Here is a 14,851-nt window from a genome sequence, read left to right on the forward strand (position 1 = left end):
CATCTGAATACTTAATGAGCATGGTTGAATGAATAAACCAATGCGGGATACCACCACTTTGTACCTGTCTTGCGGGTTTCATGAAATTGAGTGCATGGCCAGGTCTGTATGTCATTCTATATGTCAGACATCCCCATGTATGCCTAGAGCTCAAAGAGTTTTTTTAAACCTCCATCTCTCTTAATCTATTTACTACACTATTGCCAAAAGGAAATTTAAGTTCAAAGTGGACTTTACATTTATCAAGACTGCCTTGCAGCTAAAATGATGGGAAAACAAAATGAAGAAAAATAAACCTGATTTAAATAACAAATTCTCTTCATAGCAACTTCTGGGCTCCTGGCCTATTGTATAGGGACTGCTAATACTTTCCTTTTGCACTTAGCTTTGCTTGTTAGTGAGGGTTTTTTTTTTTTTTTTAAGATTTTCTTTGCTACGTTGAGGAACTCTTTCAAATTCTATTTTCTTATCTTATGAAAAGACATAAAGAGTGACTTAATTCAGCATTTCCTTGCATTTAGACTGGGGGAGTCTAGGACCTCATAATTTCTACTTAGAATGGCTTTGTGATTCTAATATCTAATGTAAAGTGATGGCTTTGTACAGGAGGTGAGCTTTAAAGTGGGCTATGTATCAGCTAGCTATTGTTGTGTAATAACAGACCAAATTAAATGACTTAAAATAATAAACATATGGCTCTACAGACTCTGGCTCCTCTGGTCTTGTTTGGGCCCACTCACGCATCGGGCTGGCACCTCTGCTCATCTTGGCTGGGCTTGCTCACATATGTGGGACTGCAGGCTGGTCTGGCATGGTGCTGGCTGGGACATCTGGGCTCTCATCCTGCAGTAATCTAGACAAGGCTTATTCACATGGCGGTGGCAGGGTTCAAAGAGCAATACCAGAAATGTCCAAGGCTTCTCAAGGCCTCAGGTTGGCACTGGCATAGCTTAACTTCTGCTGCATTCTACTGGGCAGAGCATGGCATGGAGAAGTAGACTCCACTCAGGATAGGGAAACTGCAAAGGCACATTACAAAGATGGTGGCCACAGAGAGACCACTGATTGGAGCCATCAATCTAACACATGGGCTTGAAGGATCAATAGGTAGGGTTTAGAAGGAGGATGTGAAGGAACTGGTGTGAACCTCTGATCTAAAGGAAAATATACCTTGACTCTCCCCCATCCCACCTCCCTTAATATCTGGGAAACACATGAAGCATCAGTGTCTCTACTGGCTTGTAGGTTTTAACATGAGAAGTGTTCTCTCTCTCTCAAAAGAGTATCCCATTCAAAGTACATCTATAATTGTCTTGAGATGGTTTATGGAATACATTAGGTTGTTTTGCAAGGTATCTGGCATATGGCCATATTTCTTGCACAGTTATCTTGATCATGTTGGTGTTGCCACAAATAACGATTGCACCCTTCTCTTGTAGGATTACGCCCATATGTTGACCTGTGTAACTGAGAGAGAAAAGTTCATTGTCCCTATCAGAGCCAGAGGTGCACGAGCCATCCTAGATTTTCCCGACAAGCTGAATTTTTCTACCTGTCCTGTCAAATACAGCACTCAGAAGATTCTGCTGGTACGCAACATTGGCAACAAAGACGCTGTGTTTCACATCCAAACTGATGGGTATGTGTTCCTTTGGCTCTTGTTTTTGATGGAGTATAGCTAAATCTAGTCAGCACAGTTGGCTAGAATACCTGTCAGGGTGGAGCTTCTTGTTACAATATTCAGTTGTAAAACTAAGAAACCCTGGTGGGGCAGACTCCCTCTTCATCCCAAGAGGAAACCAGAACTCAAGGTTGCCTGAGTAACCTTGGGTTTGGATGTGGCTGGTTTGGGTATGGATGGTTTCCTGAAATGCTGGATAAAACTCTATTGAGCAAAAAGAATGGCCCATGGGAATCTATTAATAAATATATTTGTTTTGACTGAGAATTTTATAACTGGCTATATTAATTTTCTGTTGCTATTGTAACAAATTACCATGAGCTTAGTGGCTTAAAACAACACAAACCTATTATCTGACATTTCAGTAGGTCAGAAACCTCACTGGGCTAAAATCAAAGCGTCAGCAAGGTGGTGTTCACTTCTGGAGGCTTGAGGGAGAGGCCATTTCTTTGCCTTTTGTAGCATCTAGGGGCTGCCCACATTTCTTGCCTCATGTACCACATTCCTTGGCTGAAAAATGGGAAAAAGTATAGCAGCCACTTTATAAGGTTGTTGTGAAGAATAAATTAATTAATAGATGTAAACTGCTGGTATGTTGCAAGTACTATATAATAAGTGGAGTTTTTTGTTTGTTTCTTCAGATAAGCCACTGCCAGTGTGGTAGGCAGAATAACGTCTCCCCAAGTATGCCCACGTCCTAACCCCCAGAACCTGCAAATGTGTAATGTTACCAGGCAATGGGAGGTGAGGGTTGCCGATCAGTTGACCTTAAAATGGGGAGATTATCCTGGATTATCTGGTGGGCCCAATGTGATCACAAAGGCCTTTAAAAATAGAAGAGAGAGGCAAAATAAGAGTTCAGAGTGGCAAAATATGAGTAGATGGAATTCAACCTGCTATTTCTGGCTCTGAATATGTGAAAATCGAGCCATGGAGAGGTTGTATAACTTCTCAAGAGCATTAGCTGATGGAGTGAGTGGCTACAGCATAGTAGACACATGGGGTAATATAAAGGATGATGAGACAGTCCTTGCTTTCAAGAAACTCTTGCCAGATGAGAAATGACTGTTATAGGACATGAGAATGGTGGCTGATGGGTGGGGCCATAACAAGAATGACCAGCTTGGGAAGGCAGGAAGCAGAGTGTCAAGTTCTTTTATATGGTTTCTTAAAAACTAGTGTGTATATATCTGTCTGGGTTGTGAGCTCATTTTCAGAGGGGCTCATCTGTGGAATCCTTTGCTGGCTTAAGGATACATCTGTCCAGAAAGGATTAGCACTTGCTTCTGCCTGGTTCCCAAAGGTTAGACGGCATAGACTACTCTTCTGGTAATTTCTTGGTTTAAGAGTTCCCAGACTGTGAGTGTATATTCAAACCCCAAACCTGCATAAGGCACACTTCTGAAGTTGTGAGCAACTGAAAAGCAACACGGACATTTTTCCTTGAGCTGATGGAACAATGTTGGGTAGCCCTTCAAGGTTCCTGGGTTCATATGGGGGTTTTGTTGCCAGTGCCCTAACTTGAGAATCCCAAGGTCTTGTTTCTTGTTCTGGCAGGGCTGTTAAAACCCAGGCTTCAGGGTTATCGAGAATCCAGTGCAGACCTAGCATTAGCTTAGGCTTACTGCTCTGGTTCCTCTTTGTTTTTGAATCCCAGGGCTTTGCCCCCTACTCTTTTTTTTCTTTTTTGCATGCTCAGCTGTACATTTATGTTGTTATATTTTATCCAGTCTTTCTAGATATTTTCTGGTGGAAGAGTTTTCCATCAAAAATAATATAATATTGTCTGTCATATTATAGGTAGTAGGGCTGCCATAATGCAGGGTGAGGGCACATCCCTTGGGATTTGTGTTTATTCTCCCCAAGAATGTCCCAGGAGCATCTCTCTCAACCATTTCATGGAGATCCAGGTTTCTGTCGGGTATTGTATTTCTCCTGGCTGAATATGTACTATTTCTTGTAGCACTGGTCTACTGGAAATTCTCTTAGTTTTGTGTATTTGAAAAAAAAAAGTATTTTGCCTTCATTTTTGAAAGTTCCTTTCTCTACAGTATAGAATTCTGGATTGGTAGTTGTATATATACGTATTTTTCCAGTACTTGGAAGATGTCACGTCACTGTCTTTGGCTTATCGTTTTTTTATGGGAATGCTGCTGTAGCTCTTCTCTTTGTCCCTCAGTATGCAATTGTCTTTTTCTTGGGCTGCCTTTAAGATTTTGTCTTTATATTTGTTTGGCTTTTAGGAATTTGAGTAAGATGTGTCTAGGTGTGGGTTTTGTTTTGCCTTTCTATTGGTTTTAATCCTGCATGAGGCTCTGAACTTCCTAGATTTTCCATTATTTTTGGAAAACCCCAGCCTTTATCTCTTCAAACATTTCTTCTGCTCCATCCTCTCTCACTGTTTCTTCTACCCGTGGGGAAATTGTCTGCTGCACGTGAAGCTGTCTGCACGTTTCCCATTTCTCTTGGGAGCAGGGGGATTATCCATCTTTGGACTCCAGGCTACTTGCTTCCCTACAACCCTAGCTCTCTGGGTGGGTTCGAGAAAAGTTATGATTTTGTTGTTTATCTGACTTCTTTTCATTGGTAGGGTGGGAAAGACACTCTTTCCAGCTTTCTGCATCCCAGGTAGAAGTAAAATTCTTGGAACTAATTTAGCCAAGTCAAACATCAAAGGCAAAGAGCAAGTTCTTTTGAAAATCATGTCTTCTGACATAGCCCATGAGTGCCTATGCAGCCTTTGTTTGTTATCTTGTGGTGAGATGACAATATTTTGACTGAAGGAGAAGGAAGCAGGCTGTCCAACTGCCTTACCATGACTTAGAAAGAGCCAGGATTTTTTATTTAAAAAAGGTATCCCACAACACTATCCATAATACACACTAAAAACTTCCTGTTACATTTGTGTTTTTTCTATGAAAAAGATAGTCCACCTAAGGTGGAACAGCAAGTACAGGGAGCATGTCTTCCTGGACTATTTGGCCAAGTCTTCAAAACTGCGCTTAAATGGCTATTTCTTACATATTACAGTCATGTAAAAGTGAAGCAAAATCACTTTGCAGATTTAACAGTGTGAAGTTGAAGGAAAAGATCTAAAACTTTTCTCTCCATATGACTATAAATGTGAGCCATCTTCTCCTAACAGAGAAATACTTCTAGGGCCAACTGGTGGGCCAACTCAAGGACCAGCCAGGAATCATAAAGACATTAGAAACTCTAGTCCAACATTCCCATTTTACAGAAGAAGGAAATAAGGTCTGAGAGGAGAAATGGCTTCTCCAAGTTCCCCTAGGTAAGTTAATAGCAAAACTTGGATTAAAACCAACAAGGGCCAGTTCTGGGCTTGTTTGGCCTCAGACCCATTCATTGCCCTTCCTCTGCTCTGCTCAGTATCTCCGTGTGGTTTGTTAGTCTTCCTGCCTCCAGGTCAGCTGAATTCCAGCTGGGTTTGATGGCTGGGGGCACTGGAGGAAGATGAGAGGGCAGCAGGAAGCCAGGGCATTTCTCCTCCCCACTCTTTGACTTCAGTAGAGTCCCCAGTAGTGGCTCCATCTCCTCTGTGGTTCTAACTCCTGCCCTTGTTCCAACTTCTGCCAGGTCCCCAGGATCTGATAGCACTTCCTCTCCTTGTGTCTCCAGCCCAGGAATGGAAATGGCCTACTGAGCCATTTTCTATTCCCTGAGCTATCTCTCTCTTAAATTGGGTTTCTCATCTCTCATCTTCCCATCATCTGTGTAATCAAGTCTCTTAATTAAATTCCCAGTTTGCAAATATTTTTGTTTTCCTGTTTAGACTCTGCACGAAAAGTAGTTTTATATTCCTTCCACAAAAATGCATGTTTTCCAAACATGCCACCAATTCTTTGAGCCAGATCCTTCCAAAAAATCCTTTTCTGTTTAAGTTAGCCAGAGTTGGTTTTGGTCATACAATGGCTGCAATGAGAAAGGATATGATTGAATTTGTGGTTACATTGTATTGAGTCAGAATCTTTGGGGAGATCCCCTGACATGTATCCATTCTAAAAAATGCACAGCTTGTTGGGTCGCCCAGACAGGGTTGAGGACTAAAATGATTGTCAATAGACCAGGTAGAGCAATGGATATATTTTGAGAATTTGGAGGAAAAAACCCAGTGTCTACTCTTGGTCTTCCCACTTTTAGAGTCAATATACAGTTAGGAATAATATCACACAAGAAAATGTTTTAAAAAACAGATCATATTCTTTTCACTGAAATAATGATTAATGGTTAAGTTTATAAATGGTCAATTTCATATAAATTATAAAAATTAAAACGTTCTGTACATGTTGCCCCATTAGAATGTGAGCTTCTCAAATGCAATGACTGCATCTAACTCTTCATTTGTGTGTCCCTAGCATCTAGCAAAGTGTCTAGAATAAATAAGTGCTCAATAAATGTTTATGGGATGCTTAACCAACAATATATCACAAAGGCAAAGCTACAGTTATAAGCCACTACAATAATTTAAAATAAAAAGACATGCTCTGAATACTATAAAATAGGCATAATGTTTTTTACACTAATGAAAGGAGCCACAATGTGCTATAAAGTCTACAGAGAACATAAACAATTTTACTTCAACTATATTACAGATTTGACCTAAAACTCTGGTAGGTACCAAATAACTTTAACTATGAAAGTAGGATTAATTTTGGAAGCTGAAAAAGATAAGATTAAGAAGCAATTTCAAAATCTAAAACCTCAAGTTAGGAATCAATTAATAAGAAGATTATCTGAATAAAAATACTAATATTATGTTCAGTATTTACTATTTCAATATTTAATATAATAGAACCAATATTTAGTCTTCTGGTAAAATATTGAATTATATGGATGGCATAGTTTTAGTCCTTATGAGCCATCTTCAGTGGATTGAACAAAACCCCAAAATCTCTCTTGTGCCTCATGATTTTCCACAAACCGGAGTTCCTTCCCTAATCAAGTATTCGGTATTAGCAGGGATGTAATATCAAAACCAAACATTTTGGCAGACAGAGCCAGCCTTATACCCTTGAGGAATAATACCTTTTGCTTCTCTGGAAGAGCATTTTCTGCTACTTGATATTTTCTTGCCTCTTCAGCCTGTCTGACTTTAGTAAAATGAAGTACAAAATCAAATTATAGGCAGTGTTTAAGCACCAGAACTTGACATACTCTGCCCAATTAATGTCTGATTTTTTGAGAAAGTTTGGGCATCTCTAAGCAGCAATGGCTATTCCAAGCAGTTTTCTAACTACTGAAGAAATTTAATGTAATATAAACCCAGCAATTAGCACAATAGGAAAGTATCAGTTACCTCTGAGTGGAATTTGGATTTTCGGAGGTCCTAGAGAAGGGTCACTTTGTCCACAGAAAATTGGCTTAGGTTTTGCAATTTAATACTATCCAATTCATTTAAAAACTGTTCTTTTGCTACCAGGAAATGTTTGAAAAGAAAAATGAAAGCACAGTGTAGGAAGAAAAATATTTGGAGCTAGGGAGTCAAAGATAGAAGAAAATATTACAGCATTGCTCCCAAAGCTAGGGAACTGGGCCTGGTTCTCAGCTCTTCAGATTATTACTGAGACCATTAGCAGGAAGGGACTTTTAAGGCTGGGAGACTCATCTTCGTCTCCCACGCAGTAGAGATTCTTGAGATACTGAAAGTCTGCTCCTTTTCTGTTCCCCCGAGATGTTACAAAGATTAATTAGTGATTACAGATATTTTTATTTCCCTATTCAACAGCCTCTTCTGAGAGGCTCCTGTGAGATGCAGAGAGGACTCTTAAGTCATTGGCTTCCATCCTCAGGGGTGGTTTGGGGTTGGCAGAAAGAACCTGAACTTGAAGGCAGGCATCCATCCCCGCTCCACTTCTATCTAGTTGGGTAACTTTGGGGCAGTTGCCTACCCTTTTGGGGCATCTGTTTTCTCATGTCTGAAATGCAAATAACAATACCTACTCTGTCAAGGATTTTTCAAGGATTAAAACGATTGATACATGTCAAGCAGCCTGCACAGAGTACATGCTCACGCAAGTTTATTTGCTTTCTCTTCCTTTCATCTCAAGAGAGTCACTAGCTATTGAGAGAGGCAGGCATGAAAACTAACTATAGTCCAAGGCGAACCAGAGTAAGAAGTAAAAAGAAAGTTGTAGCCTCTGAGAGGAAGGAGACATTATTAATAAGAGGGAGGATCGGCAAAGGCCCTGTTGAGGTGACACTGAGTCTGGGTTGTGATAGATGACTTTGGAAGGAGTGTGACATGGAGAAAATGGTGAGTATTCCTGTGCAAACCTAGCAGTTTTGGAATGTCTGTGGGGCGAGGGGCACGGTCTAGTTGGAAGGGAAAAGTGCAGTGCTAGGGGTCTATGAGTGGGAGATGAAAGCCCTCCCCTCCCCTCCCACCCCCACCCCCAGCCCAGCTTGGACTGTGACAGGAGTATGGGACATTTGGACAGATATATGTGTTTAATGAGAATGCAAAACTGGTTGGGAGCAGACTGTGTGGGACCTCGAATACCTAGGACTTGGAACTTAATTACATAGATTATGAGGATCTCTGAAGGTGTTTCAACAAGATTGTGTTATGACCTGTGTGTGGTTTTTACAGTATCTCTAGAGCCATGTGAAAGATTGAGAGGAGAATGATAAAACCTTAAACTCCTCTAAACGCCCAAGAGCATCCTCAGGCTTGTCTTCCACCTACAGGCTGCCAGTGCAGGGGATACCGTAATGGTAACAAAAACAGTAATAAACACTTTTTGAGCACTTCCTGTGTGCCAGACATTATTTTAAGCACTTTAGCTATATCGACTCCTGTAGTCCTCACTTCAATTCTGTGAAGTAGGTGCTGTCATTGCCCTCATTTTACAGATGAGACTGGAGTTTCACTGACTTGCCCAAGGTCACGGCAGAGCTGGGCTTTGAACTTAGTCAGCTGGCACTAGGCTCGTAAGCCCTGCCCCATGGTGCATGTACAGCAATGCCAGGGGTTCGTTGGAGGATTGGTACTGTAGGTATGGGAGAAGGACAGACAAAGGAATGGGGAAATCAGGAGGTGGAAGGAGAGGGAGGTCCAGATAGCACCACAGAAAATGAGCAATTGCCCATGGCAGGATGCGCTAAAGATCGTGCAGCAACATTCTCAGGCACCGCCTAGTGCAACCCTTGTCACAAGCTTGGTACCCTCACAGGAGAAAGCTAGGTTTTCTGGAATTATGTTCATTATCTAAAGGAAGATTTAAGAAATGAAGACTCTACAAACGGTTGTGATAGAAGTAAATAATCAGAAACAGCTTAGCCTGCCAGATACATTGTACAATGCATTACTTTGAAAAACTGGTGATTCAAAGAAGTGAAATGCACCATGAAAATAATTGAATGGGCTGGGTTTCCTCTTTAGAAGGAAGAACTCTACAAGTTACTTAAGGTGCTTCATGATCAGATCCAACTTCTCTCTTACTACTCCCTTCCAGGGTAACAAAACGAAACTAAAGCTACCCTACGTCCCCGTAAGGTCTATGTACCCAAATTCTAATTTCAAGAGACAGAACTTGAACCCAGTTTGCCTTTCTAAATGGTCTCCACCCTTCTCCTGCTTGCTCCCGCCCCGGAGGCTGACCTTGTGCCATAGGACAACAGGCTCCCACGCCTTTGGCTTCTGGTTGGGTTCAGCCAAAAGGAAACACAGCGGGCAATCAGATAGGGGGATGTGAGGTCAGGACACTTGTTCCCACAATGTCTTCCCTGCGAGGCCACCTAGGTTAGCTTTCTCTCTTGACTAAAACTCCCTCCCCCTCATAAGGCAGTGTTTTCTTAGGACTCTCGTGGGTTTCAAAACCACTCCTTCTCCTTGGCTCTTTGGGCCTAGAAATGGTAACAGCTCCACTGTTAATAACCCTTGGCTGTTGTATCATCTCTTGTAGTTCCCTTATTGCCCCTTCTGCCGCCTTCTAAAAAGACCCTCAAATTATTTGTTTAATTACCCTCAAATTATCCTCATGTGATTGTGCAATCACTTTCTTTTTGGGACTCATATATTTTTCTTCTCTAAACTCTCGAAAAACTTAATTTTTATCCCTGCAAAGGTACTGTTCTTTTGCAAATTACAGTATTTGCATACATGTTGTTAAGAACAACCCTTACTGGAGTCACTCAATGGATGTTAAAAGAAGGGCTAAATGGCAAGGACACAAACAAGAATATTATTGCATCATTTAAGTTCCTCCTACACTTGCTGATCTATTTCTGTTTTTGTAACATTAAAACTGAAGTTCTTTCACATTACGGGAAAGTAAACTTTACTCCTGAATCTCTGGATTGTAGTGTCAGGTCTGAGCTGTTTGCAGAATTAGAACTCATGTAACCTCTCCTCCCTCACAATAGTCAGGTATGTGTTCTGATAATGTGTCTCCACGTGTTTTACAGGCCTTTCTCTGTAGAGCCACCTGTTGGAACTCTCAGTGTGGGAGAATCCATGCAACTGGAAGTGGAGTTTGAACCACAGACTGTGGGCAACCACAGCAAAAGACTTATTGTGTGCTATGACACAGGTATGCATTATTCTTTGTTGAGAAAGGTCAGATGGAAACTATGATGAGCAAAACAGGAAATGATTATTTTGACTGCATAAGATCCACAAGATAAAGAACCAAAGAAATGAATGCCTCCAAAAGAAATAACATTGAGCCAGATATAAATCCCTCCAATGCTTGAAAGCCTGAGAAATACAGAGTTCAGTAAGGAACCTGTACCCAGAAGACACACTGGTCGTTTGAGGTTATTTATATGTAAATGCAACTTGAAGGTAACTTAATACCCATAGGTTTTCCATTTTGATTTATTACTGCATTCGCCTAACATTTTAAAAATGTTAACCCCAGTTCAGAATATTCTTGTGTGTGTCCACTAGTCCATGTAAGATCCAGCTACTTTAATCCTTAGAATGTGCAAACATCTTACTTAAATATAGGACAGTGTCTATTGCCACTAGCATTTTCTTGAAGGCCATTCCCTGAATAATCATGAAAATCATACAGTGTTTTTGCAAATACTTAATTTGTAGTCATGTAGACTGCATGTACATTATACAAGTCTCTGAACTTGGTTTTCAAATTAGTATTTACTGTTGCCATTTATTATTTCATGATTTTTCTCATTTCCTTCTCACTTCTTTTTTACCTATTCATGCTGATTGGCCCAGATTCCCTGCATTATGAGAGCATTAGAGGGAGAAAACGGAGGTTCCCAGCCAGGAAAAGAACAGCAAATCACACTAGGTCACAGTTCAGAGTTGCTGGCTTTGTGGATGCATATCTGAGCAGGACAATTCAAGTCGTGCCTAAGGACTGTGTGAAGTGGGCCCAGCTCCACATTGCCCAGACTGACAGCAGTACAAAACTGGTGGCACAGTCTGTGTTTCTTATCTTTTAATATTGGTCATAATTCACTGGCTGCTACCTGCCTTGGCCCATATAACACAACAGTGGGAGATAAAAGCACAGCTTGTAACACGTCAAGGATAGAAAATTTTCCAAAATAGTTGTGCCATTTTATACAACTTTTTCAGGACACAGTATCTGATAATTCAAATATATTAAGTCTGCTTATTTATTAATTTAGTTAGTTTGCTGTTTATTATTTTGGATGGTTTCCAACCATGGTATTTGTAGGGAAGGAACGATATCTTCCTGTCCTTTGTCTTTCTAGTCTCTTGGCTGGGGCCCCTGTAATAAAAGACAGATTAAAAAGAGAGAAACAAATTTATTTAATATAAGTTTTATGTGACCCAGGAGGCTTCATAAAGAAATGAAGACCTGAAGAAGTGATTAAACCTGAGAGTTTTCATGCTAGGTTTGATGAAAAGTGGGGAGTCACGGAGGAACATGATAGGGCATGAAAGGGTGCGTGCGAGCTGAGTGTAGCACAATGCAGGAAACAGCAAGGCCTGTTCCTTCAACTCCCTCAGTGCCCCTCCGTCTTTGCAAATATGGAAGCTCCTTTGATCAAATATAGGAGGGCACCTCTCACATGAGGGTCTTACGACCCACTTCAGGGGAAGGTCAGAAAATACTTCTTGCATCTGCCATTTCTCAAATCCCTTCAGCTTTAAATATTCATTATGCCAATGTGCTGTATTTTGGGGTAGTATGTCCTGAATCCCATCTTATCTTATGCCCCTCTGTCTTTTGTGAATTTTGGGTTTAGCATCCCCACTTTGGGTGGGTCCTGGACTTGATCTCCTATTCTAGACACACAATGTAATCACTGAAGCAAAATTTCAAAGGTTAACAAAAGCCACTAGCACAAAAGACAGCCTTAGCACTACACTATTCCCTCCTATTCTTCACTTCACTTTTATGTCCTCATTTTCCTGTAAGATTAGTGATGAATTTAAAAGTAATTTTAAAATATTTGATTGAGTACCTTAGTTATTTCAATCACCATTTAATTTGCTCACTCTAACTTGTCGTTTTCTCATTGTTCAGCATCATTTTTTAGAGTAGTTCATCCTTTGCCACAACTTTATAATGCTCTCTACATGTCATATCATAAAATATAGCTTATCCTTCCACGTATTTAGATTTTCTTTAATTTCTCTCAGCAGTAGTTTTCTGAGTAGCAGCCTTTCACATTGTAGTTAGATGTATTCCTGTATACACTTGGACAAGTGTAAGCTGCCACCCTGCTCCAAGTATAGAACATCTTTTATCTCAGGAAGTTCTTCCAGGTCCCTTTCCAGTCAATCCCTCCATCCCCCATCCTAGAGAGTCTATCGCCCTGTATTTCCTCGTTCTTGGACTTCAACTAAATGTACTCATACAGTATATACTCAGTGTCTGGTTTCTTTCACTCAGCATAATGTTTTTGAGATGTATTCATTTTGTTATCTGTATCAGTAACTCCTTTTTCACTCCTGAGCAGTATCCCCTGTGTGGTTATACATAGTTTATTCATTCTCCTGTTAATGTAACTTTGGATTGTTTAAATTTGGTGCTATTATGAGTGAAGCTTTAATAACCATTCTTGTACAAGTTGTGTGTGTGTGTGTGTGTGTGTGTGTGTGTGTGTGTGTGTGTGTTTATTTCACCCAGGTAAATATTCAGGAATAGAGTGACTGGATCATAAGGTTGTTATATCTTAACTTCATAAGAAGCTTCCCAACAATTTTCCAAGTGGTTGAAGCATTTTACATTCCCACCAGCAGCGTATGGGTCCTCCATCTACTCTCCATCCTCATCAACTCTTGGTTATTGTCAGTCTTTTAATTTTAGTCATCCTTATGGGTGCAGAGTGGTCTCTGTATTGTTTCACCTTGGCCTTTCCCTAATGACCAGCAATGTTGAGTGTGTTTTCATGTGCTTTAAACCATTCTTGTGTCTTCTACTCTCAAGTATGTGTTCAAGTATTTTTGCCCATTTTTTATTGGGTTGTTTGTCCTTCATTATTGACTTGTAGTTTTTTGTGTATTCTCAGCACAGCCCTTCAGAAATAATTACCGTGAATATTTTCTCACAATCAGTGAATTATCTTTCTAGTTTTCTTAAAGTGTCTTTTCATTAGCAAAGAAAACCTTAATTTTGATAAAGTACAGTTCACCATTTTTTTCTTTTATAGCTAATGTGGTATTTTCTAAATTTTCAGGGTATATCAAAATACAGTTGAATTTTGTATATTGATCTTTTATCTACAAATGTTGATCAATTAACTTATTAGCTCATAGCATATCTGAAGATGATTTTGTATTTTATATATACACAATCAGGTCATCTGCAAATAATGATAGTTTTATTCTTTTTCAATCCTGATGTTTTTATTTCTTATTCTTTCTTGCACAGCTAGGCCTTTAGTACAATGTTCAATAGAAATGATGATCTTTCTCTTGTTCTTAATCTCAGATGGGAAATGCTCAATGTCTCATCATTTACTGTGATGTTTTTAGTGGGTATGCTCTATCAGATTAAGAAAACTATCTTCTACTTCAAGGTTTCAAAGACTTAGTTTTGAATGGGTGTTGAATTTCATTATTACTTCTGCATTTGTTAAGATGATTAAATATGATTTCACCTTTATTCTTTGAAGGCAGTGATTGATTTTCAAATGCTAAATCCTTACTATATTCTGGGATAAACCTAAGTTTTAAATATTATCATTAAAAAAAAAATCACTAGATTAGGTGTGCTAATATTTTGTTTGAGAGTTTGACATCCAATTTTATGAGAAAGATTGACCTGTAATTTTCTTTTCATGTAATGCCCTGTCTTTGGTGTGAAAAAACAAATTCACCTCATAAATCAAAATGGGAATTATTCTCCCTTTTTGTTCTCTGGAAAAGTTATTTTTAAAAAATATTCATGTTACTTCTTCTTTAAGAGATTGAAAAATTCATTGTTCCAGTCATCAAGGCCTAAAGGGTATTTTTTTTTAGGTTTCTAATTATGCAGTTTATTCAATGAATGTAGATCTGAAATATTTCTATTTTTTTCTTGTTTAATTTTTAGTAAACTTTTTCAAGGAATTTTCCCACTTAATCTAAAAATTTTAATTTGTTGACATAAAATTGTCCATATTACTCATAATCTTTATAATGTCTGTAGGATTGATCCACGGTGATATTGCCTCTCTCAGTGATATTGGTGACTTGTGTCTTTTCCTCCTTTTTATAAATCTTGACCTCTATTGTTAATGCTTTATTATTTTTATTAGTTTATTCAGATAACCAACTTTTAGATGATTTTCCCAATTGTCCATTCTTTTCAGTCTCACTGATTTCTGCTCTTTATTATTTCATTCTCTCTACTTTCTTTAGGTTTAATTTGTTATACTTTTTCTAAATCTTAGGAGAAATTCTTACAGCATTTTTTCAACCTTTCTTCTTTTCTAATATATACATTAAAGTCAATAAACTTTTCTCTAAACCTGACTATATCTTCAGCCCATATTTTTCTGTATGTTTCATTTTTATTAACACTTAATTGAAAATATTTTAGAATTTACATTTTTTTTTTTAAATAATTATTTTTTATTGAAGGGTAGTTGACGCACAGTATTACATTACATTAGTTTCAAGTGTACAACACAGTGGTAGAACATTTATATACATAATTCTAGGTTCCAGCTATCACCCTACCAAGCTGTTACAATATCTTGACTATATTCCTTATGCTATAC

At 39.0% G+C, this 14,851-nt stretch overlaps 1 protein-coding gene across 1 annotated transcript in view; it reads left to right on the forward strand.

Annotated features, from left to right (window-relative positions):
* Positions 1 to 14,851, forward strand: part of HYDIN (HYDIN axonemal central pair apparatus protein) — a 377,997-nt gene that overhangs the window by 119,020 nt on the left and 244,126 nt on the right. The window contains exons 8-9 of the mRNA XM_057493202.1: positions 1,440 to 1,639; positions 10,109 to 10,233. Coding sequence (XP_057349185.1) covers positions 1,440 to 1,639; positions 10,109 to 10,233 — 325 coding nt within the window. The remainder of the gene's footprint in view (positions 1 to 1,439; positions 1,640 to 10,108; positions 10,234 to 14,851) is intronic.

The sequence above is a fragment of the Manis pentadactyla genome, chromosome 15, assembly GCF_030020395.1.
Source record: "Manis pentadactyla isolate mManPen7 chromosome 15, mManPen7.hap1, whole genome shotgun sequence".
NCBI classification, from domain to species: domain Eukaryota; kingdom Metazoa; phylum Chordata; class Mammalia; order Pholidota; family Manidae; genus Manis; species Manis pentadactyla.